The sequence below is a fragment of the Porites lutea genome, chromosome 1 (assembly GCF_958299795.1).
Source record: "Porites lutea chromosome 1, jaPorLute2.1, whole genome shotgun sequence".
NCBI classification, from domain to species: Eukaryota; Metazoa; Cnidaria; class Anthozoa; order Scleractinia; family Poritidae; genus Porites; species Porites lutea.
In genome coordinates, this window is record NC_133201.1 from 14,686,276 (window position 1) to 14,713,189 (window position 26,914).

The window sequence follows — 26,914 nt, forward strand, 5'->3', positions numbered from 1 at the left end:
ATCCCTTTTGATTACCGCCTGCAACAATGATTCTTGCTTCTTTTTCATTTTTGAAACCCTGTTCGCAAATGAGACACGCGAGTTGTTAGTGTAACCAATAACGTTAATTTATAACGTTCGCGAAATAAGATGACCCAACGAAGGATACCTGACAAAATAAAAGGAACAGAGGATTTTGTCGCCTGACAAAAAGCTCTAGGCATCTTTCAAGTCAAAATTTTCCAATTTTTTGCAAAGGCCAAACTCTTTTTTTTGTCGCAGTGCGAACAGGTTTAGTTTTTTGTCGATGTTTATTATGATGTCGTAACTAACAACAGCGCTAGATTGTAGAGTGCCAGAGTGGTTACAGTAGAAACTAGACTTTAGCAAATATGAAGCAAGCAAGAAAGAAGAAAAAGGCCATTGGCACGATGACACCAATTTACCGCTACGACCAGAATCCTCAGGGTTTCGCTTTCTTGTACAAATCAGGACTTTTGATCTTGCTGGGATTACTAGATTTAAAAAAAATATATGAAAGTAAAAAACGAAAAGGATTCTGGTCGTAGTAGTAAAGTAACGCCATCGTGCAAATGCGTAGTATTCGTTGATAAATCGGCTTTAAAAAAACTCTTTAGTCGTGTATAAAGGGTTTCCAGGTGTACTACATGTACTTTCAAGCACCACCACTCCTCCCCCGTGAAAATGCACATGACAGTATTGCGTGACGAGCAGCGTCGACATTATTGTGCCCGTTGTAGCACCGGTCAGATATATACTTTCTTGCAGTGTAAAGCATTGTTTAAAAAACGGCTAAGCCGTCGAAGAAGATGCAATCGTGATAAAATTCGCCTAAAACTGATCAAAGATTGGTATTCGACCTTTGAAGACGTCGAAAGTTGACGCGGTGTGTCGGGTGTGAGGTGTAAATTGCAGACGTTACAAACCAGAGGTCAAGCGACGAACGACCGGAAAATGGTGCTAAAATCATCTTTGGACCGGTTCTTTACTGCTCATAATAAGGTAAAAACATTTCGAAACGGCTTTCTATCTGCTTATTTTAACTTAATGTGGGTTTAGACAAGAGAAGGGACTAAATTTACGTCCGACTCGCAACTTCAAAGTTGACCACTGAAGGTCAAATACCTGGATTTTTAACAGATTTTGTAAAGCTCTCGCGTCGCTATTAATCATTTGCCCAAAGACATTTTTACAGGAATCTGTAGACCATCCTTCTAACATTCAACCACCAGCAGCTTAATCGATTTGAAGGTTTCGCACATGGTGAAAATTACGTTTTTTCACGCATTACTTTTACTGAAGTAAATTGTATGCCTTCGAAATTAAATTATATTGTATACAAAGAACAGAGCACTATCTCCCCAAATCATTTTAACAGATATTTAGAAGTTTTAAAAGAAGACTGTGATGTTTTAAAGACGGGAGAGTTATCGGTTTTTGCACGCGAGGCTTTCAAACCCATGTAATAATTGAGTACCTCAAATGACGATTTTAACGGATTTTGCTTATTTGCATTTATCTCTGAAATAAAAGGATATTTCACCAAAAAAACCATACAGTGATTTTAGTTATACCCTAGCCTATCTAACATTAAAATATGAAAGAAATCGAATTTTCCACCCTTGCCGCGATATGTTTGATTTTTACGGACAGGCGCTCTTAAAAGCTGAATTAATGGCAACTGAATTTAGGGAATCTTAAAGGGACGCCTGATCTAGTTTGACTGTAGACGGTACGCAACCGGTTTTCTGCACGTTGCTTAAGGCTATTTTCTCCGTTGTGGGCGTCTGTTGTAACACCCCAGAGCTCCGATCCTTTTTGCAAGAGCCATTGATCGAAGGTTCTGGCTATGAGAACTTTTACCAGTGGGTTCAAAATGGAAAACTGCTGCTTTCGATCCGTGCCGCTGACCAGAAGGCTCGCAACTCTTTGGACAGGAATGTCAAATACCCCTAAAGTGAACGATAAACAATGGAAATTTACGTATTGTTTCAAGGGAAATGTCTTCATTCTCTTTATTATCACCATGAATCACTTTTTTTGTGTGTGATTAGAAAGGGAGCCATGCTAGCCATATACGGTTAAAAAAAAACACTTTTTAAATATTGAGAAGAACTGAATGCTGCGTTGGGCAGACAATATCAGGGACCTTACGCAACTACTACGACGACGACAACAACAACGTCAAAAAACAATTAGTTTTATGACCAAAACAACAGCTTTTTAGTACATTTCTTTTACGTCCACTTCACGACTACGACGTGAAACCTTCCAATGCGACGTTTTGTAGAGGACGTGGACATACGACAACAAATTTTCCTTTCTCTATTTGAACATGGATAAAGCCCTTAAGAATTAACTCCAGGAAAAGTAGCCTAAATTTGACGAATTGAGCGGGTTCCAAATAGACGCGATTAAGTTTGAAAGGTTACAAATTCATTTTTTCAGTGATGTTTTCACTGCCGCCGTCGTCGTCGTAGTTGTTTAAGGTCCCTAATTATGCCTACATGAATCCGACGCGACAAGCAACCAGAGTGCACGTTATACACCTATTTCAATTAGGGTTGCTCCCGTGAACCATGTTTCATAGCCTGCAGTGCACTATGATAATCCCTTTTGTAGCGGGAAGTTTAGTCTTGTTCACATTCATTGAAATAATGGAGACCATTTGTAAAAAGGCGTTCAAGAGGGCTTTCATGTCAAATGGCTGCTAAAATTTTTATGCATGGGTGAGCTGAAAAATTTCATTTTTAAAATCTCATAGTAAAAAATTATTAATAGAGGCCTCTTCTTTTAACAACATTTAATGAATATATAGGTTTGAGCGCCTGATTAATCTGCGTTTTTGCATGGGCTAGAATGCTGGTTATTTCAATAAAGCAAATCGACGCTCTTCTTTTTGTATTCAGTTTTAAAAAAAATTGCCTCAAAAATAGATAAACACGTAATATTAAGTTATTTATTGTTGTTCAACAAACGCTTTGAATTTGATTTTTTTAACTCCATCCAAAATTCCCACGTGCACGAGCCAAGCAAACTCGTTGAAATTTTCAGCATTTGCATATTAGCACAGAGAAAAACCTAACCTCAAATCACTGTCTTAAATTAAAATGCCTAGGGTTCAGTGTTTTGAAATGCATTGTCTTAACGTTCTGCTTACACGGCATAGAAGCGTCAGCAGCGTTGCTTTCTAGGTTTCTAGGATTGTTGCGGGCACATAATTTACTTGACTTGCTACAATAATGCACCGCTGGTTATGAAACATGGAGCAGGCATCATTCTTCTCTGAAGCAACCTTAATTGTCAGTCTGGGCTGAGTTGCTCAAAGCATGGTTAGCTTTAACTATTGGTTAAGCAGTTTCAAAGCCAATACGTTGTCAAGGTATTAAGCGCTGGTTAACGCTATTCATGCTTCGAGCAACTGGGCCCTGGTTGTCTAGTTTAGCGTCGTCAAAACCCAGGGTCTCTCCCTTATTTGGCCTGATGGTGGATGAGCCGCCGAAAAGGATTTGAGTCAACAGGGCATACAATTGTACAGGGTGTCTTTTTGGACCGAAAGCCTTCGGTTGGCGACTATGGGGCGCCAAATGTATTTTCATTATTTAGAGTGGTTATTTGTATATAACCAAAACAAGGCTGGTTATTTACAAATAACCACTCTAAATAACAAAAATACATTTTGCGCCCCATAGGCGACCAGCGGTCTACATTTATGAACCTTGTTTTAGGCACTCTAAAATGCATTTTAAAAGTTATTTTCGATTCAACCTTTTTCTTTTTAAAACTATTTCTTATTCTTAGGTTTGTTAAAAGCTCTGAAAATCATGTACATAGGGACTAACTATAACTCTTTATTTGCTTTACAAGGTTGACATATTCAAATATGAAAGCATGACGATAAAGAAATTTAAAATAATAAACTGAAAACGAACTACAATTTCTGGTTCTACAGAGGCACTAATATTTTTATTGCAAAAAAGAGTACAGCAAAATCACACTAAGACACGAAAAATAACGTTCGAGGAACGTGACATAAAAAGCAATAAGGACAATACATGTAAATGTGCAGCTGGTCGATTGCACGTAGTACTGGGTGACTTCAGTCTTTAGAGAATGTAGTCAGTCGAATGTTTTATAATGCGTCAGCAGTAATCACATCTGCAAAAGAAACGAGATTGCCCATGTGAACCTAACCATGCAATAAATGTATATTAGTGTATTAATTTTTGTCTTTAGAAGATATGAGGGACAGTGTTTCACCATGACGAAGCGATTATTCGCGCGCTAGCTGTTTGAGAGCTTTGGTCGATGAGACTATAGAGACCATGGAAACGAGTCAAGCGAGAAAAAAGCAACTTACCAGCAGATACCACATGAAGCAGGACAAAACTTTCGGAAATAATTCCCCCCGCATGTTGCAGGATTGGCACGTATGCACTTATACCTGGACTCAAAACAAGAAGCGCGATGCTCACGAACAACTGTGGAAGGAAGGACAAACTAATTAAAATTAACCCATCGTCCTTATATCAATTAAGTTCTGTTGAAAATATAACGGAACTCGGAGTGCTGAAGGGCCCCGAAAGGCATCGGGCTTGGTAGAGAAACATCATAAGAAAAGATCTAGATATAAGTCTGTAAAAATCTGGTCTATTTTGACTCTTTTCCAAGTTTAGTATTTTAGCTTTAAAACATGATAAAATTGTGAGAGATGTTGGGTTTTTTGATTATTGAGTATTGATTTATTTAGTTATTTAGTTTATTGATTTATTTAGTTGGGTCTTTTTGCGCGTGCTCTATGGAGATAAGTGCCAAGACATGTACAACAGTTTTTGAAAGGCTGAAGTGATACCATCCTCGGAGACCCAGGGGCAGATAGTGCATGGGGACGAGGGAAAGTCTAAACGGGCGGAAAAACACAAGTTTTCTGGCACCAATCAGAAGCCAGACCGGCGGCGACCGTTTGGAACTGGCCTGGTAAGACATTGTCCCCAGGGGCTTTTCTTGCCGTTCTTTACTTTTCTTCGTTCCATGTACATTTTTCCGCCCGTTTAGACTTTCCCTCGTCCCCACTATCTGCCCCTGGGTCTCCGAGGATGTAGTGATACTAGGTTTAAATTTTAGTACTAAAAAAAGAAGCTATTTGCCGTCATAGGTCGGCCTCATAAGAAAAATCAGCACCCATCAAAGTCAGTCTGCAATTACCTAATGTCGTGATAGAAGCAACAGTGAGAGTGTAGATTCATTGCAATGTTTTTTTCACCAATACTATTTCAGACCATTTAATGAAGTTTCGCCTTAGGGTTAGCTATATCTATTTATTAGCGTGTGGTCAACAGCAACGTAACAAACCAACTGTATACGAAGAATTCTCATTCATATGGCAGTAGGTGAACAGAAAAAGAGTAACAGAGAAATTGATGATGTATTAAATACTATTTAATATATACATAAAAAAAACCTTTGCTTGGACAATCTTTTGAGGTTAATTTTACCCGGTCTAATTATCAAACACATTTATACTTACGAGAGTCCATATCCTCGGAATCCTCCAAAGATCGTGAGAAGCAAACCACCAGAAGAGCCGCCAGCAGAACTAGTGTTATCGTCTTCATGTTGCGTCCTCAATTTCAACGATGGAAAACCTGGATGTGAAAAATTCCCCTGATTATTTCAATGAAAAAATGACGACATCATACTAGATTTTAGTTATTATCAATCGATTTGTAGTGCTGAACATAACAGATGTGAATTACTAAGGTTTAATTTAGGGAAGTTTCTGTTATTTAAGAAACTCAGACTTTGGAGCAATACATGCTTTAACATGAATCCTAGTATAAAATGGCTTAAAGTATTGTTACATTTTTTTCTTAATAGAGTCAGTTCAGTCAGTTCCGCCGGTTCAGTCTAAAGCCTGGCACAGTTGTCAAGGATGGGTGCTAACACCAAATTAAATGATTAAAAGATCGAAAAGACAGTGAACAATAGCCACAAACAGCAATGGTTTCTTTGACAACAAGAAACAGCCCTTAACCACTGAATAATGATTTAACCGGTGGAAAATCCGATCCATCCCTTATAGAAACTGATTGTTTCGGGATCATTCGGACGACTAGGATGATCGAAAAAATGATCCAGACGATTTTATACAATTAAAACTGGTCTGTACATAATAACCACTTTATATTCAGGGGCACCCAACGAGGATATAGTTCAAAACCACTTAACATAGCATCGTTGAACGTAGTTTAGTATTCAAACAGTAGATATAGGCATATTTTTATCCCCTAAAAACTTTTCATCTGTTCGAATTACCTAGCTGAAAGTCTAGTGATCCGAAAATTATAGGGATAAAAACTTACCTTCTCGAAAACTTCAGCCAGGAAAAGGCTCCCGAAAATTCTAGGTGGCCTTTTTTAGGGTCAAAATCCGTTGAAAATGGGTAATTATACTATTTTGTAGATGCTCGAAAATCCTAGGAGAGGCAGGCAAGCAAGAAATTTTACAACAAATGCTCCGAAAATTCTAGATCTCAAATCGTCTTACGAACAGATATTTTCCCGAAAATTGCCGTTGGGTGCCCCTGTATATTTCCCGTAGACTTGCGAGAATACAGTGAGAATATGAAAACATGCTAGAAAATGTTAAAATTCTTTATCTGCTGGGTCTCATACTTTGAAAGTATTTGACTCCCAACTTATCAATCGCTGAAATTAAGAAATCTAGCTATCTGCAACAGGACAGTAACTGACACTTTTATAACTGGCGAAGTTAATTGTCACATTGCCAAGTCAATAACGTCTGAGATTTGTGAAAATGAAAAGCCACATCACCCATAATGAAAAAAACGAGAATTTTTCCTGAACTAGTGTTCAAAGAAAATTCTTTGGACTCCAACTTAATTCAAGATGTCAACAAATTTATCAACTTTAATTAACAAGTATATACTAGTTATTTGCACACGTGCTTGTAGATTTCTGATAAGAAAATGTTTCAGTTAACTTCAAGTTCGCTTTGATGCCCGGTAAAATACTCTTGACAGCATTACGTAGCAAAATAGACGCACTCCTGAGAAATGCGTACGGCGGAGATTTTATTCACTCTATGTTGTTAATGAATTCATCCTTTTGGCGTAACTACTGTACATCTGGTAATTGGGTATGCTCGCTTCCGTTAACTCGATAGAATCGATAGTTGAATATTATTGTGATCTGTCTCAGTTATTGCCTCCAAAAAAGGCAATAGGAAATTATACAAAAATGTCTCTCATTATTAGGAAGTGACAAAAGCTAGCGAGAATTAGATCTTAGTGTTTTCTCTGAAAGTTTCATCTGCTTTTCTAACCATTAAAGTAAAAAAGGGATAATGACGAGTTTTTAGGCGGTGTAATTATCATTGAAGACAATTGTGCTAGACAGTGACATATAACTAACCACAGACTGCCACCATGGCTCAAAAACCAAAAGCTTCGTGCTGCAAACACTCAAGGGGAGATACTTAGGGTGTGTTTTTAACAATGTGAGATCAAAAGTGAAATTTCATTTACGAAACTGAGTTAAAACCCAAGTTTCCGTTTGATTTTCATGATGTAGAACAAGATCATGAACACCTTATGTAATATGACTAAGCCTATGTTCATTGTTCTTAAAAGATCTATATTTCAAGTGACCGGTACAATGTACGATGGTAAGCGGAGCTGAAGGTAACCGATAAAAGTAGCGCGGGATTTATCTTCGTTTTTAGCCTGTACCAAAAAAAATTATCCTGGCAAGTGACTTATGATTGAGCCTCTTGTATTCTTTGGTTTGGTTTTGTTCTTTCATTCAACCCTGTTCTGCCATCTGCTTGTTGTAATCAGTGCTCGCTACTTCTCATTACCGATAATAAAGACGAGTGATTTTAAATCGCCTACATTTGTTGGAAGTCGAGTTAATGGGAGTGTAAATTCTTAATTTCATAGTCTATATAGGATTTTTGACAAAGTTTCACAAAGTGCTGTTGCACTTAAAAGAAAGACAATGCATCGTAAATAGAAGATTGGTTTGTCTATTCAAATGGTTTTATGTCTTTGCATCATCACAAAAGGGTTGAACACTGGGATTGACATGGTCCGCAAACCAGTGATTTTCATTCGTTTAACTGATCAGGAGGGGCTAAGGGGAGTGCAGGAAAATACAATCTAGTCACAACCCTAACCAATATTCGTTATCTTATCATTTTTTAACGGGCGGCCTATGGCTCAAAATAATTTAGTTTTACGTCTTCTACAGAGTTCACTATCAGATAATATTACAAAGTTTGCCTTATGATATTGCATGTCCATTATTTAAAACATTTCAGAAACTTCTTTTCTATAGTTCGGTTGTTTGTATCGCTGTCTGATTTAAAAAACGTTGAGCAAAAAGTAGGTTTCAAATTCGAATTTGTTTCTCAGAATTAAAAAGTAGAAGGTTTTGCATTGGTCAAAAAGATCACAGGGAAGAAAAAAACATACTTTCAGTCCTAAAAAAGTCAAAGGATGTGAATGCGTCACCCTTGTCCTGACGTTCCAAGTTAAGAAGCCAACTACTAAAATTACTGTTCTTGTCATCAAAGAATGACAAAAAGTACTCACCGCCTTTTTTAAACGTATTCTTTTAACATAATGTTTAGGCAAAACAAATTTAAGATATTAAACAAGTGGCTTACCTTGTTTTAAGTTTGGTAGTTGACTGATGAGAGTGAAAGGCCGCAAAGGCTCCGTTTTTATACAGTTCACCTCACACGTTAAAAATATTCCAATGAACTTGCAGCTTTTCCGTTGTCACTTAAAACAAAAAAACTATAATTTAGAAAATGCCATCTATTGGTTGCCGGAAAATTTCGCTTGAAGGTCGTAATAAACAGGCATTAATATATAATGAGGAAATACAGTGGGAATCACCTGGCTTGTTTGACAACTGTAGGCGTATTGCTGTCATATGAAGAAACTTATAAGATGTTTGAGGATCTTGTTTTGCTGAAAAGTAATAGTATTTATGCACTCCGCCATTTTTTTTCCTGACTCTTTTTATTCCTCAGTAAAACTTAAAAGTGGTCTGTTATTAACATTTCTCTGTTTTTTCTTCCTTCCTAATAATCACTACGTGGTTGGCAATAATAGCAAAGTAACAAAGCGGTGTATCGCCTAATGGCATGGCACTGTTAGCGGTTAAATCAAAGCAATAAAGTAATATTCACCTGTTTCACAGTGTCTCTGCTCATATTTAATACTCGATACTCAGTCCCTTTATAAATCTCTTAAAGTTCACAGATTTCTTGATCTTTCTAAAAGCGCAATAACAAAGCAAAAAATGAATTGAAACAATGGCGGCATTTCAAGAGAAGCCGGAGTCCTGTTTTAAAAGTGGTTAGTCCCTAGTGACGTCTTCTGTCTTAAATATTAAAAGGTGTGTAGAGTATTTTTGAACGGAATCATGAAATTACTTTGAGAATTAATCTACTTTCCTTTTTTGCAAAGTATTCCAGCTTTTTCGTCTGAAATAAAAGTCGAAAATAAATCAATTTCAATACTTACTGAAAGTGTTTTTGCCTTACAGGCTGCCATGATAGCAGATACTTCTCTGCCGACGCTCAACTACAATCACTTGACTATTTCGAATACTAGCTTATTATTCTAAAACATTAACCGTGTTTGTTTGTCTTGGATGTTTTGAATGCGATTTATAATTTCCTAGATACAAATTTGAACGAGTGGTAGATAAAATTATGTACGCCCCTTTCGTGGCAACAATTCATGTACCAGAATCTTTGTTTTCGTTAGATTTATTTCATTTTTTTATTCACTGAATTCACTGACATGACGCTGTAAAGGTTTACCTTGGAAATTTTTTACAGTTCTAACAAAAGGATGAGACAAAAGATAGACAAGAAGACAGAAGTGTTCAAAATGTGTGGATAACAATGATCATGGAATCAGACATAAGAGATTAATGGTTTATGACTAGTGGCTTAAATTAAAAGTACAAATATTCGGCATTAAAAGAAGTAAAAGCACTGCTCGAAATTAAAAAAGATTGATAGAAGACTAAATAAGTTACCAAATGGCTTTTTGATGATCTTCAAAATCGAAGATCTTGAACTGGAGACTAAAATGAAAGAAAAAAATAATTATGTATTCTCATTTTCTAAACCGCCCTGAAAGAAAACCCTTCTAATAAAAACATTTTTTTCTCAGAGAATTTCAGCTTTATTAATAGAGTGGCCGAAACCTGGCAGAAACAAAGGACAATTTTATATTATTTAAAAACTAAATGAGATGAAACATGTATTATTAATAATAACCGACAACCAACGGGTTCGTTAAAGAAAGAGAGAATTTTGATTAGTTCCCTTTTTCAGTCGTTTGCAGTCTATATTTTACCATAAAGATTGCTTTCAAACATATATACTTTGATAAAATTGCCATTAGTAACTATCCAAGAGTATATGCCAGCTATCCGAACTACAAAATATGACCTGTTATAATAATTATAGTTTTATTTGACCAGTTTGAGATCACATCATACTTTCATCATATGTGTACTTCAATCATTCCAGATAACATGTTTTTAAAACCATGGCGTGGTGTTTGCTATGAAATTGAATCCTGATTCATTATATGGGAAAAACAGCTGCAAAAAGGATACCTGAGAGGTTAAGATTGAAAAGAACATTTACCGCTTACTAACCCAGCTTGCTCGAGCGGTACTGGGGAATAATTGGCCCTTGGTCGTGGCAGTACGGACCGTGCGCAGCGACAAAGCAAAAAATGCAAGCTACCAAGAGTTCGGAAAAACAAATTCATTGATGTGAAATCGTCTTAAATTAGCTTAAAAAACGCCTTGTAAAGGAATCTGACAAAAGCAATTGTTGATTCTAAAATTCGAGAAAGGGTTTTCTGTCGATCAAACAATACTTTCTTGATTACAAAATATGAAATATGTATCAAGTCAGTGTCAATGCAAGTGAAAGTCTAAGGGCCTGTTTACATGGCCGGGTGGGGGACAGGTAGTTGAGGTAACTCGCTTAGGTGAGGTAACCCGCCTGTCCATTTTATCTCTCATTTTAATTTGATCACGTTTACATGATAGGTGGGATGACCCGCCAAGGTGGGTAGCTCGGTCTGCCTGACCAGGTAGCCCTCTCAGCCGGGGTCAAATTTTGCCATGTAAACGTTTCAAGGTGGGGTAACCCACCTAGCCGAGGTCGGATTCGCGATACTGAATTCGCGTAAAATTCACTTTGGCAGTAGTTTTGTATCATTATTAAAGGTAACAATATAAAGCCACAGCACTGGAGGTTGCAGCAAGAGCAGCAAGTGAGTGTAGAATAGCATTAATCACCAAAAAACGTAGTTTGCCAGCTTTTTTCTTGTTTACGTACTTAGCCATTCAGTAGTCTTGAGAAATTGTACCCCGGGATGGCGGGGTTGTAAGATTGCATATAAAGGAGGGTTATTTTTTTACCCCACCTCAGCGGTTACCTCACTTATCTGGGATCACCCACCTTCATGTAAACAGGCTCTAAGTTCGAAGATGTGAAAATTAATTCAAAACTGGACATCGTTGACAAAAATAGCTTCAAAGTCAATCGTCCTCATAGCTGTCCTTTCATTCTGGACATTTTTCACATTACCATGAAATATTAAGAATGTGCACCCACCGCTGATGGATCCTATGTTTGCACCTGTAAAAACTGGAGCGGTGGAGACCGAAGTGTTGTATAAAAACCACCTCACAGTTCTTTGAAGCGCAACTGGATTGGGGTCACTGAATTCATTATTAAAAAAGGATATCCTCTTCGTCTTCGTCGATTTCCTCAGCAGCTTGCGGTTTGTTTCCTTTGCCGTGCTTGTGTCAGAACAAGTGACTTTCGCTTCGCTGCAAGGACTTTTCTGGATTTTTCGAACTCATTGTCCTTGGATGTGTTAAACGGATATTTTTTCTAACTATCGCTGTAAGCTTATACTGGGCTGAAAACTGGAGACTGTCGCTGGCTCTTATTCTTCTCCGTTTTTCCACCGTCCGTTCAAACAAATTTCGACAAATAGTGGTCAAGCTCGGACGCAGGTAAGCTTTCAATTTTCTCATTTTTCACACCATTAGCTTCAATGTAGCGGAGAAGAGTAATCATATCAGTAACCTTTTTCTTGTTTGTATTTGCACTTTTCTGTTGGTTGATAAAATCGTCTATAGCCTCCTGGCTTTCGGAGATGCCCGTTTCAGTTTCTAAATCAAAAGCTCCAGATGTTCAGGATAATACTGACCTCGCTCGGAGAATATTCGTCTTCTTCATCCATCTTTGAAATCTCAGTAAAATTTCAATGTTTTAAGCTTTTTCTGGTAGTTTCGCGATGAAGAATGACAATATTCACATTTTTTCGCTGTTTTGGTTGCAAATTTTGAATTTGCCGGCTTTGCTCCAAAACAAAACTACATGGCTTGGACCCTTCGACCGTTTTCATGGAAACGGTCCGTACTGCAAAATCCCAACCGAGAAAGAAGCAATCAGAGCGCACGGATTTGCCTAAGACTGGCTTTGCCATATATGCGTTTTATTTTGATTTACCTTCTAGCAAAGACTTTCTGTAGTGAAGGAAAAATCAAAGAAAGCATAGAGAGAAAACCGTTTACATAAAAACCCATAAAACGGCTATAAATCGGCCCGTGGACCACACAGGAGAGACGTAACACACATTTTAAGTAAGGTAAGCTGTTTTTTATTGAAATCCTTTCATTTTCGTAGGTTACAGAAACGATAGGTTTTTTTCCCATACAAATCCTTATATTTTGAATGTTACGCAACAATATATGCCGATGCTCGCCGATGCTCATATTTCGAGCTTCGGCTACCTGTGGTATTATGCTGTTAATAACCACCCCTACGTGGGAGGCTACGAGTACAGCCGGGAAGCGTGTTTTGGCAGGACGCGTCCTTATTTGACCTTATTTGTTAGGCAATTCACTGACGTGGTTTAGTGATCTGCGACCAGTTTTTATGAGTAAAAAAAATTGCCAATGAGATCAAAATTACAGAGGCTAAACCACCTCTGGTCAATCAGCAACGTGTTGTGTATAAAGACAAATGTGAGTAAGAGACAAATGGAGGAAAAACTTGGTCACGTGGTACAAATTCACTTTTGCCATTTGTCGCAAAAGTGACTAAATCTCGTGAGGTCACGTGGTCTCTTACGTCCCCTTACAGCTGACCCCAGTTGTTCAAACTCTGGATAGCGCTATCCACCGGATTAATCAATATCCAGTGGAAAACTATTAGGGAAACCAATTGCACTATCCACTGGATAGAGATTTGGGATCAGATGTGTAACGATGAAGGAGACAAGGTAAACGGCCTTACTTCACCGCCCAATGATGCGACCATCTGAATAGCCTGCGTGGAAGGAGGCGGGGAAGGGGAAAGGGAGAAAGACTGAAAGAAGGAAAGTGAGCGTCTGCTTTAAAATCTCGGTTTTTTTTTTAGTAACGCCCACCCTCTCTCTTTAGCAAAGGCTCCCGCTGGGTATCCCAATCAAATTAGCAATAATCGAAAAATAGAAAGCGCGGGGTGGACGATGGGATGAGGAGGACCCCGCGCGCTTTCTTTTTCTTTCTCCCCAGCTTCCCTACAACACAAAGAGACCTCTGCGGAGCCTCTGAGGAGGAGAGAGACGCTCACCAACTTTCTAGTAATCGGATTATGCATAATAGCGGCCTGCGAGGCTGCGAGGGGTGATTCTTGTAGCGGGCGTCCCGTCCCTTCTCTTTCCAATCCTCCTCCATTTTCCCCTTCCTCCCTGCTACGTAGGCTATCGTCTTCCAGTAAATGGAAAAGGTTTTAATCACAGCTAATATGATCTGACCGGTTTTTTTAAAGGCCTTGGTTGCTGGTCCGACAGGGGTTAGACATAGCCCTCCCGCTCAGCAGACTAGCAATCTTCAAACAGAGCTAAACGGACGGCGATAGACCTTTGTATGCGATAAAACCGTAACGCTGAAAATGACATAAACGAAAAGCGGTCGATAAATACTGAATGAATTCGTGGAGATCTAAAGTGCTTAGTTAATAGGTTTTTTTTTCTTGCCGTTAGTGTAATTGGCCAACGCCTCATTTGATTGTAAGGTTTAAATGCCAAAGACTGGCAAAGACTAATCCGGGAATGCGGGTCATGAATGCAATTTTGCATGTGTGCGCACAAAGTACCCGACTGATCGTTTAGATTTTATTTAACTAAGAAGTCGCCTGTAGTTTTGTTCATTAAAATCTATTATTACATCCAAACTTATTTGATAGAAGATATAGAAACTGTGGAAGTATTATTTTTAATAGTTAAGTAAACTGTACAAATTATAATAACATCAAATTTGAGTCTACGATAATATTCCTGAATATCAGATACAAATATCCCAAGACGAAATTTTTTGTTATCACAATCACGCTGATATAGTAATTTCGACAATTATCAACTTATGTACAAGAAAATATCCGTGAATTAATTCCAGCGATAATACTCATAAACTAGTTCTGACTGATTGTACATTAATGAGTTGCTGTCGAGTACATTTGTGCTCTTTCTATTTTGTCCAAACATCAACATACTGGTTCGAAAGTTTTCAAGAATGCAGGCTACATTAAAAAACTAAATTCCTAAATTTAAGTAACAATAAGCCATTTATAAAGGAATATATCACAGAACTAATGATTTAATTTAAACTGAAGAATTATGTGTCGTTATCAATGCTATTCTGTAAAATTAAGAAATTTATGAGAAATAACGATTATGTATACCCATATTAATAAACGTTAATCTACATTAAAATTTCTCCACACTTCCTTATTAGGCAAAGAGGTAATATTAAATATGGCCTTTTAAATGCCACTTTTTTCAAATAATTTCTTTTTTCATCGCTACTTCTGTTCTCGATCAAGTTGAACCGTCGACTTTTTTCATGTGATCCGCTGTATGAAGCTTCGTCGATGAAGGCATTTTGTCAATTTCTCTGTAAAACGGGCAAATTCTTGTGAATGGACGGATGTTCGTCCTATGTTTGAAATTAAGTATGATATAGTGAAAAAGAAAAAACAAAAACAAAAACAAGCACTATATACTCCATTCTGAAGAGATTATCAGCTGCCTTATCCTAGCTATTACTTTCAGTTTCATGAAAAAATAAAATCAATATACCTCCCCCAAAGAAATAACTTATTTAAACTTTTAAATTGAAGCATTTTAGTAACAAAAAAGTAAAAAACGAAGTGATTTTGGAATGTCCTCGTTGCTGAAAATACAATACTACGCATTAAATAGGTTTCAATTGACTGCTTCTAAATAATTTGAATTCCAATTAACTTGACTTCTATCATAAGCGTGCTTTGACAAAGCAAAACTGTCGCAGGCAGTGGTCGTCGCACTGGCTGACAAACTAGCAGAGGTGGAGGCCGAGACACTGGGCGACACGGTGAGCGGGATGGAGGAGCGTGGGTGTCCTTTTCCACAGTTTTTAAGACAGGTTTCAGGTGAGACTTGATTCTTGGAAGTGGAAACGGTGAGCGTCCCTTAGACTGGTCAATCAATTCAGCTCATCGGACATTCCCACACATATAAGAAACATGTTATCGTTTTTTCGTTGGGCGTAGCAAAGGATACGCCCTTACACTGACACTTGTACAACGATCTTTGTGGATAATACTTCAGCTTGTACTCTCTTGCATAATCTGTAGAGCATGTCATTCCCATAATGCGTTTATTCTGTTAGAGAAGCGAAAAGAAGAATCGTTCGTTAAATTAAGGACAAAGAAAATTAAAATGGACAGGAACAAATTAGTCGTGGCTCATATTTTATCGTTTTCTCCCCGCTGGTGGGCCAAAGAGGGTTATTTTGCATATTAAATGAGCTATCAGTCGAAGAGATCATCTGGCAAGTGATCAAGAGTTCCACCATGTTCTCTCCGCTTTCCACGAAATCCCACCTGGTGTTGTCTTGGTGAATAATTCAGTTTCTGAGTTTCCATGTCTTTCGTCTAATAACCATTCTCTGAATTCCCATTTTTTTTCGTAGTAACGAAATCATGAGATCTAGATTGGACATCTAATCTTAATTCTTCCATGAAAATACACCGTGTTATTTTAAAGAGGTTGAGGAGCAAAACACCATGAAACAATACGAGGGCAATGAAAGGTGATCCTATTTATTCTCATCATAACGCAAACAATAGTCTCTGAATTTCACAGAAAGCCAATGCAGGTGTGTACTTACCGTCTGTTTGGTGTAATCTGCTTCAGAGTAAGCCGTTATTTTTTGCGCTTCGGTCGATCCTGTCGATCCTGGTGCTCCAGTTTTTCTCTCGAGCTTACATTTGCTGATATCTATTCCTGCATTGCCGGCACTGGAAACAGACGTCTTCAGCAGAAAAAGAAAAAAAAGAAAAAAAAGAAAATTACCAAAAAGGCAACTTTAAGTTATAACTTCAAGCACCTCCACTGAATAATTTGCAAAAAAAGCACTCCAACCATACTCAAAAGTTTCAAATTTCCATTTTGTTCAAATTTAATTAGTGTACATATTCCCTGCCAGACGCACCTTTTAATATTTCACTGCAGTTGTGTTGAAACAAAAACGTCTACCGAGAAACATCATGGTTTGATTCTTTGGTGATATATTTCTCTTTAAATAATTTACAAATGACAACGTAATAACGAAAGAAAGAAAATATGAATGACAGAATGAATAAACGCGTTGTTAGTCTGTTACAAGGCGTATCAGCCATTAAAACTTACCTTATTGTACAATGTTGCATTAACGTTTATCAGGGAACCATTCAAGCGTTTGACCACGGTCTGCAGTGATGTATGTGATAAGTTCTGTGCTTCGTTAACTGCTTGAATTCTTTTCATTAAAGTGTTCATCTGGGTGTAGCCTCGCTTCAGATTCCAAACTCTGCTACTTATATTCCGGCTTGATCTTCCTAGTTCCTGGACACGTGATTCCAGCTGTGTTACATTCTGCCACAGTCTCTTGGTCATTCCTCTCGTATCAATCTGATTTCGTGTCAGCTCATTCACTTCTGAGATTAATTTGCCATCGCTCTGATTAAGAGATTTTATCGATGTTTTGAGCACTTTGAGCCCAGTGACAAGCTTGTTCTCCATAGTTTTGTCGGCACTGGACATATTTACCCACACACCATTCACAGCAGACACCATCTGATATGTCAATTAGAAATGAAAAAGAAGTGATTACGTAATCAGTTTGGATAAGTCAATTGTGTTCAATTTGGTTCGCAAAGTAAGCCTTTGCCACGTTAATACACTAGTATAAATATTCTGCTTCATCATCATTTGGGCGCTTATCGCTGATAACGATCTATGACCGCTTACCTTGTCTGCAGTTTCATTGATAATCAGACGTTGTGTAGAAAGTTGCGCTTGAAGAAATTCTACCTGTAACAATATAAACAAAAATCAATTACCTATTTTGAAGCCAGTTAAAACAAACATAATGCAGGAAAATCAGAGGGAGCATGTAGATTACATTCATTGAAAACAAAAAAATAGCAAAGGAACCAAAATTGCTTCCAAGTGAGAACCCTTGATGTTCATTGAACATCTTTGGCAAAAGCAGGCAGTTTGAACATCCCTGCCCCCTTTTTTAATCTATGCAACTGTATCGCAACTGCAAGTCGCACCTCTGCGTTGGAATGCTTACCTTGCCTGCTGTTTCGTTGACAGTCCTATTTTGTGCAGAAAGTTGCGTCTGAAGAAATTCCATCTGTTAAAAAAAAGTTTAAGAAAGGTACAGAGAATTCAGATTTAACTTAATCTAACTGAAATGAAAGACACTAGAAGCTGAACCAGTTTGATTTACAGCGAATTATTTCTATAAAAACAAAAAATCGTCAACACCCAGCAAGAAGGAGAGGGTCGTTTACGATAAACCAAAACAAGTTTGGCAAAAGCTATTTGAAATGCTACCAGTTCTTTACTTCAAAGCGTGTAGCAGAGCCGACTGATTGTTACTGGGGGCCTTGATATTTCCAGAGGGTCATATACATGGTTAACCGTCATATTCCCGTTTATTTATAAACAAAGTGGAAGTTTGTAGTGAAGTTGCGTTTTCCCAGCGTAGTTTAAATTTCGAGAATGGTTTGTTTTTCACTGAGGTCAAGACTGATAACGATAAACCAAATATGAAACTAACCTTGTTTTCATTCTTTGCAAAGAAAATTTTCACGGCTTTATCTCCATCATCCTACAAAATAAAAATCAACAAAACTCAAAGCGGGGGTCAAAAAAATTATAATAAACAAGGTTTTTTCTTATAGTTTAGTTATTACAGCTATAATAGCACTTATAATATCACAGGTTTACAAAAAAGGGTACACAAGATATTTCTAACAAGTGGCGCCATTAGATGTGAAGACTGCAAGTGTACCGAAAGCTGTCATATAAGAATTCGACTTTTTCGTATTACATTGAACCGACGGATGGCTCATAAAAGCGTTGCAAATCCTAAGAATATACTGACGTTTGCTGTCAGCTTCCACCAACCTAGCGAGCAAAGGTCCTTCGATCTTCCTAGGATGAGTCGTGAAAAGGACTTACTTAAGAAAATCGAAGTGCTTCTGCTTACAGAGTAGTTTCCACCGGCAGTGGATTTGGACACGGTATTTAATGAGCTCGAATTTGTAGTCACGTTTTTAACTTAAAACTTAGCATACCCACGAACGAATGCCTGAAGGACTCATTTACAAGTCCACATTTCAAACCACAGGCAGACCAACCTTTATGAGTGTAGCTGTTGCCGTTCATGAAATCATTTAAGAAGATTTTTTTCTTATTTTGCAATGTAGTCATTCGACCAGGGGTAGAAGTAAACGACGAGAACCACACGTAAAAAAGGCTGGTCGGCCTGTGTTCAAAGTCGCCGTTTACAAGAGACCCGGTGTAAAGAACTAGTTACGCTACTTGCAATTTACAACAAGGTTAATGACAACTCTCCTTTCGGCTTTTTGATTAGTTTTCATCGGTATGCAGACAGACGCCAGGCCACACACGATTCGTATTTACTAGAAACAGAACACTGTTGCATTCTGTAGGTTTGAATTACATCTTATGTGCTTTACTTTCCCCGCCATCCTCTCCACCCAGTTTAGGTGCTTGTTAAAAGAATTTCTACGAAAAGAGCTTTACCATTTTTTGTTGCATTCTCTGCAGATCACTTTTCAAGACTTCAATTTGCCTCAACAGACTTTGGACGGATACACTACCTCCAGCGACTGGGGCGGGAAGATTCTTCTCTGTTGAGTGAAATCAATACCAGAAATGCTACAATAAACATTCTCCATTCCAACCCACAGGACCCCGGAAAACGCTTTCAGGGAAACTCGGAAATTTGCGTGTGAGATGTAAGCATCTATGTGTAATGAGAGTAACTAAACCTGTTTAACACTTGAAAACAGAGTCACTCTTTACAGTCAAAAACAAAACAACACGACGAGCAGTTCGTTAAGATTCTCTTTGGAAGTGGAGCGCAAAAAAGTTTGAGGACACTAAAAACAACTGACATCAATAAAATTAACAACATAATTAACTTTCCAAATCATTCACACAGTCACAACGTGCACGACATTCCCGCCAAAAAAATTAACGACCGACTTAATAATAAATCGCTGATAAACAAAAGTATGCAGACATCTACTAGTAAGATAGCAGGAAAAATGATTAAAATCATTTATTCATGCCAAAAAACCTGTTATTAGGTCGACAGGGAGAATAAATAAATACTCTAATCCTACTGTAAACAATCTCTGATTAACCACAGTAAAAAGGTCTTTGTGTGGCAAAAAAATGGCACGGACATAACGTCAGAAATAGAACGCCACCCAAGCCGAGGTGTTTGAAGTTTCCCGGAATGCTTGCAAGTGATCGGCGGATGCGGTCATACCATATATTCTAAACATGTGACCTCGTTGCGAAAAAAATCGACGGGTCATTTCTTTTACTCAGTAGGATCACGATACCTGATAAATAATGGATTTTTCTCTTGATTTTCAATGGATTTCTAGATACCAAATACTTTCTCTTCTCACGTTAAGAAGAATTATAGTCCATACTCAATATATTACCGACCAATTAGCTTCCCTTGACGTAACAGAATTTTAAGTGTCAGGACCTTAAAGACCAACGCCCCTTTTACAGCCCAAAAGATTCCATTTTGCTCGTCTTTGAAGCACGGATTAAACAAAGCATTTGAAAAAGTACAAATAGAATTTTACAATTCAGATTCCCATGTAGTAACGAGGCGATTCACAAGAGTGAAAAGCTTCGGATGAGGCAATTTTCATCTAGAAGATGGGCAAAGCAAGAAGGAGAAAGGAGGTTTACTTTTAGACGGCGCAGTGATTAACACAGTAAGTAATTTTAAATTAAAATTCTGTTATTTCTTTCTTTTATCCGTTCTAAGGCAATTCGTGAGAATCTTGGTTCCATTTCATCAAATACTTCCGGTGGCTTGCGATCGCAAATAGCATCCCTTGCACGTTATTGACATTTGCGAATTCTTTCTGAATGAATGAATCAACGAATCAATGAATAAGTTCATGAATGGATGAGTAAATCCACGCGAACTACCGAGCCATTCATTCCAGACTTCAACCAAGCTTGGATATAAATCATAACATCCGAGTCTTGACACTACGCAGAACAACTTTGTACGTGTTAGTATGCACTTCAATGAAATTGGAACCGCAGATTGCTTTAAGATCACAGAGCATAACAAAGCATGATTACACGCAAACGTGCGATTCTTTTTTAGGATTTCTTTTGGACTACAGAATAGTACTTTTGAAAATAATATGTGTGAAAATAGACTGTCTATCAATAACTTAATAAGACTCCTCCAAGCAGCACATACCTTGTGAGCATCCACAATTAGGACAAACTTTGCCAGTCATAAGAAGACCAACTAAAATCAATGAAGACACAGAAATCGCAAGAATAAGAAAAAGGATCAGTTTGCTGAGGCAGGTGTCATGTTTGGATGGGAGAGCGTCACTCAAAGTAGACGAGGCAGTTGAAATGTCTGAACATTCAGTGATTTGTCTCTCGCGCCTCGGCCTACTAGGCTCATAGACATCATTTATCTTCTTTCTGGGGTTCGAGTTTCCTGTTGATTCGTAAAGCTCGTTTGTCTTTTTTCTCGGACCAGAAATGCTTTGAGCCTCTTTTCTGACACTTTGTAAATCTTCGTAATCGTGACTTGAACAGGAACTTACACCGCTGCTCTCTCCATAATCATAGGCATCGTTGATGTAAACTTGTTCGGAACCACTAACAGACGGTGGATACAGTGACGAGGTCGAGTTGCAACTCCGAAGGCTACCAGTACAACCATTGTATGGAGAACTCGCTTCTAAATAATTCATACTACTTCCACCAGTGGAAGACATCGTTGGTCGTTGAAATATTTCGCAAAAGTTAAACTTCTCTTGTCCTAAACTAGTATTCGTATCAAACTATTCATTCGCGACGCTGTCCAGGTCTTGTGTGTGTACTACGCGGTACGTGTCCAACTGATTGAATGTCCTTTGTGATACTTCACTAAAAACGACCGCGAAAATGCCTTGGGTCATTAAGGTCAGCGGCTTACGTTTTTGGGGGCGGTAAAAAAAATTCAATACACTGGACTTTCCGTGATCCAAAGCATTAACAGTTGTCAAAAAATGGCTTTATTTTAGAGAAATGGTCTGTTTTACACAAGATGTTAAATAAACCTAAACGATGTGCGCAACAGCGACGTGAGATCTCTTGGGGAATTCGAATTTTGTAATCTCAAGGAGCTTTTGACTCCCGCCCACATGAGACGTAAAACGTGATGGATATTAACTCGCGTGGGGCGTCGCGAGCCGCGCGCGAGGAAATCAAGGCCAATCGTAATTGGTGCAATTTAGTCACTGTAAAAGCGTTCACAATGTCGAAAGAATAAATAAAAAACCTTACAAGATTTCAAACTGTTGAATAATCCTTTGTGCCTCTGTGTTACAGGATCTGTCTTGAGGTGTGAAATTTCGTAACAACTTAAAAGCAGCGGGACAGATTTAAAAAAAATCAGTCTTTGAAGAGATCAATTTCAAATTGATCTTTGCCCATTTTTCTAATTTGAGCCACCTGTGGAAAGACTAGGAATTCGTGTCTTTCTCTGAATCCTTAATTTCAACGAATCTTTAGTCAGTTTAGTCCTGTTTACAAAGGCTTGCTGAGACAAAATTCATTGCCAATGTAACTGTTTACATATTCCCTTTGGAAAATAAATGTTCTGTCTTTTTGATTCAATGTCCATCAACGAGGTCAAACAAGAAATACTGGTATTTCCGCCGGTTATCTCTGTTATTAAAACAGCCGGCTCAGGGGGTGCACGGAAACGACCAAGCGTATCAAAATTGGTTTTTGTTAATAAAATGCCCTTTACAGACGGCTTTTGAAAGGCTATCTTTAAAAGAAGGAACGGGGAATGGGGAAATGGGAATGGGGAACGGGGAACGGGTACAAACTATGAAACACCTACTCACTGCAACAGCGCCTACAAGAAAAGGTTAAAAGCAGAAAACAATTCTGTTCACGCTTTTGCTTAGTCGACTGTGACTACTGTATACTTAGATCTTTTCACTGCAGTCAATGTGTATTTTCTTCTTCGCGTTCTCTTTTAATACCTTCTCCACCAAGAAACGGTGAGAAATAAGTCAAATAATTTTTTTTCGTTTCCCTGAAACCACCCATTTACTTGAAATCGAATTCAGTCTAGGGTCAGTGAGGTCAGTTCCAAACCGGATGTCAGATTTTATTTTTGATCCGTTTGAAATATCAAAAAGCAGAAAATTGGAATTACTGATTGCACGAAAATTAATACTAACCGCGAAAAGGATGTGAACACGGCGATAGACGGTCACCCACATTTCGCGCGTACTTGAATACACAAAAATTTCAAAAATTTTCAAAAATTTCAAGGTGAGACTTGAAATAAGTAATTCATTTATTCACACGAAACTCCTCTGGACCCTGTTTAAATTCCCTCCAAATACTTCAATCGCCTCCAGATTTTACCCAAGGCAAGTCACAATCCTCCTCTAACTACTCCTTTTCTTTATTGGACAAAACCGACAGCAGAGCGCGAATATCAGCTCGCCAAAATAACGACTCTAGTTCCATCGCGTCGACGATGCTTTGTATTTTTATTACTATTTTTGACCCCTAAATAACGATCGCTTAAATCCCCATACAAACCCTTATAATATTTCTGTTACGCAACAACGATTCTCACTCTAGAGTTTGGAGTACCTGTGTTTGTGCGGCATAGAAGAAGACATTACTATTTACTGTTGTTGTTACAAAGCTGGTTCCCTAAACACTCTTCTATTATCCCCAGTATTTTGGAGTCTGTATGACGCAAGATGCCTTCTTTTCTGTTCCTAAACTCATCGGTCTTGTTATTGTCTGTACCTTCGTCATCATCCAAAACACAATCACTTTTGCAATTTTGTGATTCGTTTGGCTTATTCTATTTTGCGAAACGAAACGAAACGAAACGAAACGAAATATATGGGAGAGGGAGAAAAAATGCTTATTAACCTAAACACAGCTTAAGAAAACATTGACAATGTGTTTGGAAGTAATAGTTAACGAAAAATGAGGGATTTTTACCTTTTTCGCAAAGTAGTAATTTCAATACAATTACTATTTTGCGAAATGGCGTTTTTTCACCTATATTTAGCAAATATGTCCTTTTCGTCTGAAACAAATTGTGTCCACCAATAAAATGATTAATATTTCGAAGAGTCTGGTGACTTCTCATTTTATTAGCCGTGCTAGAACTCATTTCGCAAAGTAGTAATTTTGCCAGAATTACTATTTTGCGAAATGGCGTTTTTTACCTGGAGTCATACAGCGGCAGACCCGAGCAGTCTAGGGTCGTTTGCTTGATAACTGCATGGAATTTTTAAAAATGCCATAGTCCTGACAGATTATAAAAACCTCGAGCACAGAGAAACTTTTCTCGACACGTGTACACCAAGAAAACTTACGCAAATGCAAGTTACTCAATTTCTGGAATTGACACGTCACGTGAATTATGACCGACTAGCACTTGTCACGCTGTTAAACTAAATTGAAACTACAAGTCACGAATTCCAGTTATATCACACGAAAAAAAAAAAAAAAAACGCCATTTCGCAAAATAGTAATTCTGGAAAAAGTACTACTTTGCGAAATGAGTTCTAGTACGGTCAATAATATGAGAAGTCACCAGACTCTGCGAAATGTTAATAATTTTATTGGTGGACACAATTTGTTTCAGACGAAAAGGACATATTTGCTGAATAAAGGTGAAAAACCGCCATTTCGCAAAATAGTACCAAAATAGGACCAAAAAGAAAAACACAAGAGAATGTATTCTTTTGCAAAAGAAACATTCGTCTCGAAAAAGAGAAGAGCGAAAGAAAATAAAGCAAAAGCTAGGAAGCGACGCCGTGAGAGAACAGAGAAAAATTGTGAGAGTGTTCTCCGCAATCAGTCACTCATCATCTTATGGTGAAGTTCTAACCTCTGATCATTGTAGTGTGATAGGCCTTAACAACTTAACAAAGAGAGATGGTAGGCGGTTAAAACTATTAATAAGTAAAGGTAAATTTACAGTGGATGCTATTGAAACAATCAGAGCATCCATGTCACCAGTTGTATTGAGTGCTATAGATGATAGTGATGATGATGATGATAATGAGAAGGAGGACGAGGACGAGGACGAGGAGGATGGTAATGCTTCTGAGGGTGATGGTAATGGTGAATATGACTAAAGATGATTGCAGGGTGTCCCAAAAGTTCGTTCCTCTAATTTAATATACTATGACTTTTGATCAAAACTTTATTTTTACATGCAATTGCTAGAAGATGTTTATTTCTCTACCGAGTACATGCAGTCAGAAATTCAGTAACTGGCATGCGCTTTTTGATTTTTTATCTCATTCTGTAGCCGTTGCGGCATGAAGTGGGATACAATGTGTAGACCCACAGGTGATCTATTTTGAGATTTTTTATCACCTGTTGCGCACCAGCCAGTCCACCCCCAAACAATGTTTGTTTATTTCAGGCAGCTGAAAAAATATATATATATTGGTCGTTCATCCAAAAAAGATAATCATTCCTGCCTCCTTCCACAGCAAGGCTTTTGTACTTCTTTACAAATCTGAGACCAGCTGGCCGTTACTTGGCAGACTAAGCAGAGGTTTTTTTTGCCATCTTAGGGGCCTCTAAAAGTAAGCATTTTAAACAGCTTTTCATGACCCTTTCTGGACTTGACTCTCTAACTATGTGAGAGAACCTGTGAGTCTCCTACTTTGTATCTAGCCTTCTTTAAAACTATTTTAGCTGCTTTCTTCAGGACTTTTAGTCTTCCCCTTCGTATCTTGCCTTCAAAACCTTCATTTCTCCATGATCATTTTACCACCCAACATTCGGATTTTAGCAGTTTTTTAACAGTTTCTACAACAGATAAGCCAGTAAATCGAAGTATACATGCTTATGTTCTCACTTCGCTGAACTTTTTTGCGTTAAGGGGGTTTATCTTTCGTGATATTCACAAAACACATGGAAGGAGTTCGAGCAATAAGGGCTATAAAATACAAAAAATATGTGGCTGGAAAATATACTCGCGCACCCGGACACTTTTGGCGCGGAAGAACACAAATCGAATTTTCGAGTCAAAAGATGGCACAATAAGTATGAAAATAGTGAATTGGATTAAAAGACACAACTTTTGTTTCAATGATTTGCTTAACAAGTTCAATCGTACTGAAATACAAACTTATAAAGTAGAGGAACGAACTTTTGGGACACCCTGTAGAAGAAGATATTAAAAAAGATGTTAACATAAGTTTATAATAGGTTTATGAACACACAGTTTGCGTGTCTCCCTCGCGCGCGCCAGTTCTCTCTTTCGCCCACTACTTCCAAGCGCCTGCTACGCAGGCTAGAAAGATATGCAGGCTAGAATGATATGTGATGCAGTACATTATTTTTCCTGACCCACCCCCCAATTTTTCATAGCCCACCCCCACCTGTACTTTATGACCGGTCCCTTATGCACTTATGCAATGCAATCTTAGGCAATTTCATTAAAGGCCTCACTAAACCGCTGGATTGAAGTTCCCCCGTGTTACGCAAATTAATGACCTTGATTACCATAAAAGGCTCCCATCACATGAAACGTCGGATGCCCGTCAACGAAGAGTCTCCCACTATTTCCGGTTCCCAGCACTCTTGGGTGCTTTTCTTTTGTCGGCAAGTCCCTGAGTAAAACAGGACAGTTAATTCGGTGATTTATCTCATAGGGCTTCACGCAGCTTTGAGGTGTAGTTTCCTAGCACCTTATTTTGACAAAACAATGTGTTCGTTTTAGGAACTCAAGGGTCATGACAAGCGATATGAAAAGAAAAAAAGTTTCGTAGCAAATTTTCGGTTTATCAAGAATACAAGCTATAGACAGTCAGACAGGGAAGGAAATACGAAAATTCTGCTTAAAAAATAGCCTCTATGCCAACAAGATGAAAATTAAGTAGCTCATGGCAAAGAACTACGCAGCTATCTGAATCAGACTATCTTTGTTGTCTCTCCTATATAAACTTTAAGTCTGTCGGGACGGAACTCAAGTCGGTCGTGGAGCGCAGCACAATCTTACTGTGCTGTTTACTCCTGGCGATCTTTTTAAAGTCAGTAAGATTGTCAGAGGAACATCAAAATCAACTTGCCTTAACAGCTTGTATGGAAACAGGGTAACACGAGAATGTTGGTGCTGAAAGAGGAAGATGTAACTTGTAATAAGAGATAAATAAGCGTATTAGATTTAGCCAA

At 38.1% G+C, this 26,914-nt stretch overlaps 1 protein-coding gene, 1 long non-coding RNA gene and 1 pseudogene across 3 annotated transcripts; all 3 read right to left on the minus strand.

Moving 5' to 3' along the window:
- Positions 1-3,837: 3,837 nt before the first annotated feature.
- LOC140935484 (uncharacterized) lies at positions 3,838-9,639 on the minus strand. 2 transcript variants are annotated; one of them, XR_012165215.1, is made up of 6 exons: positions 9,557-9,639; positions 9,220-9,306; positions 8,689-8,806; positions 5,528-5,645; positions 4,361-4,481; positions 3,838-4,158 (listed from the first exon to the last, which is right to left on the minus strand). It is a non-coding gene; the product is annotated as an uncharacterized lncRNA (long non-coding RNA). The 2 variants fall into 2 exon arrangements; XR_012165216.1 differs by lacking the exon at positions 9,220-9,306 and having other exon boundaries at positions 9,557-9,572.
- A 1,930-nt stretch (positions 9,640-11,569) lies between these two features.
- Positions 11,570-14,214, minus strand: LOC140952579 (uncharacterized; annotated as a pseudogene).
- A 105-nt stretch (positions 14,215-14,319) lies between these two features.
- On the minus strand, positions 14,320-21,608 carry LOC140945840 (uncharacterized). Its single transcript, XM_073394888.1, has 8 exons — positions 20,931-21,608; positions 19,208-19,314; positions 18,216-18,266; positions 17,724-17,786; positions 17,396-17,458; positions 16,796-17,221; positions 16,275-16,418; positions 14,320-15,766 (listed from the first exon to the last, which is right to left on the minus strand). Exons 1-8 carry the CDS (start codon positions 21,463-21,465, stop codon positions 15,593-15,595), a joined length of 1,563 nt encoding a protein of 520 aa, XP_073250989.1. The 5' UTR covers positions 21,466-21,608; the 3' UTR covers positions 14,320-15,592.
- Between the last annotated feature and the right edge of the window lie 5,306 nt (positions 21,609-26,914).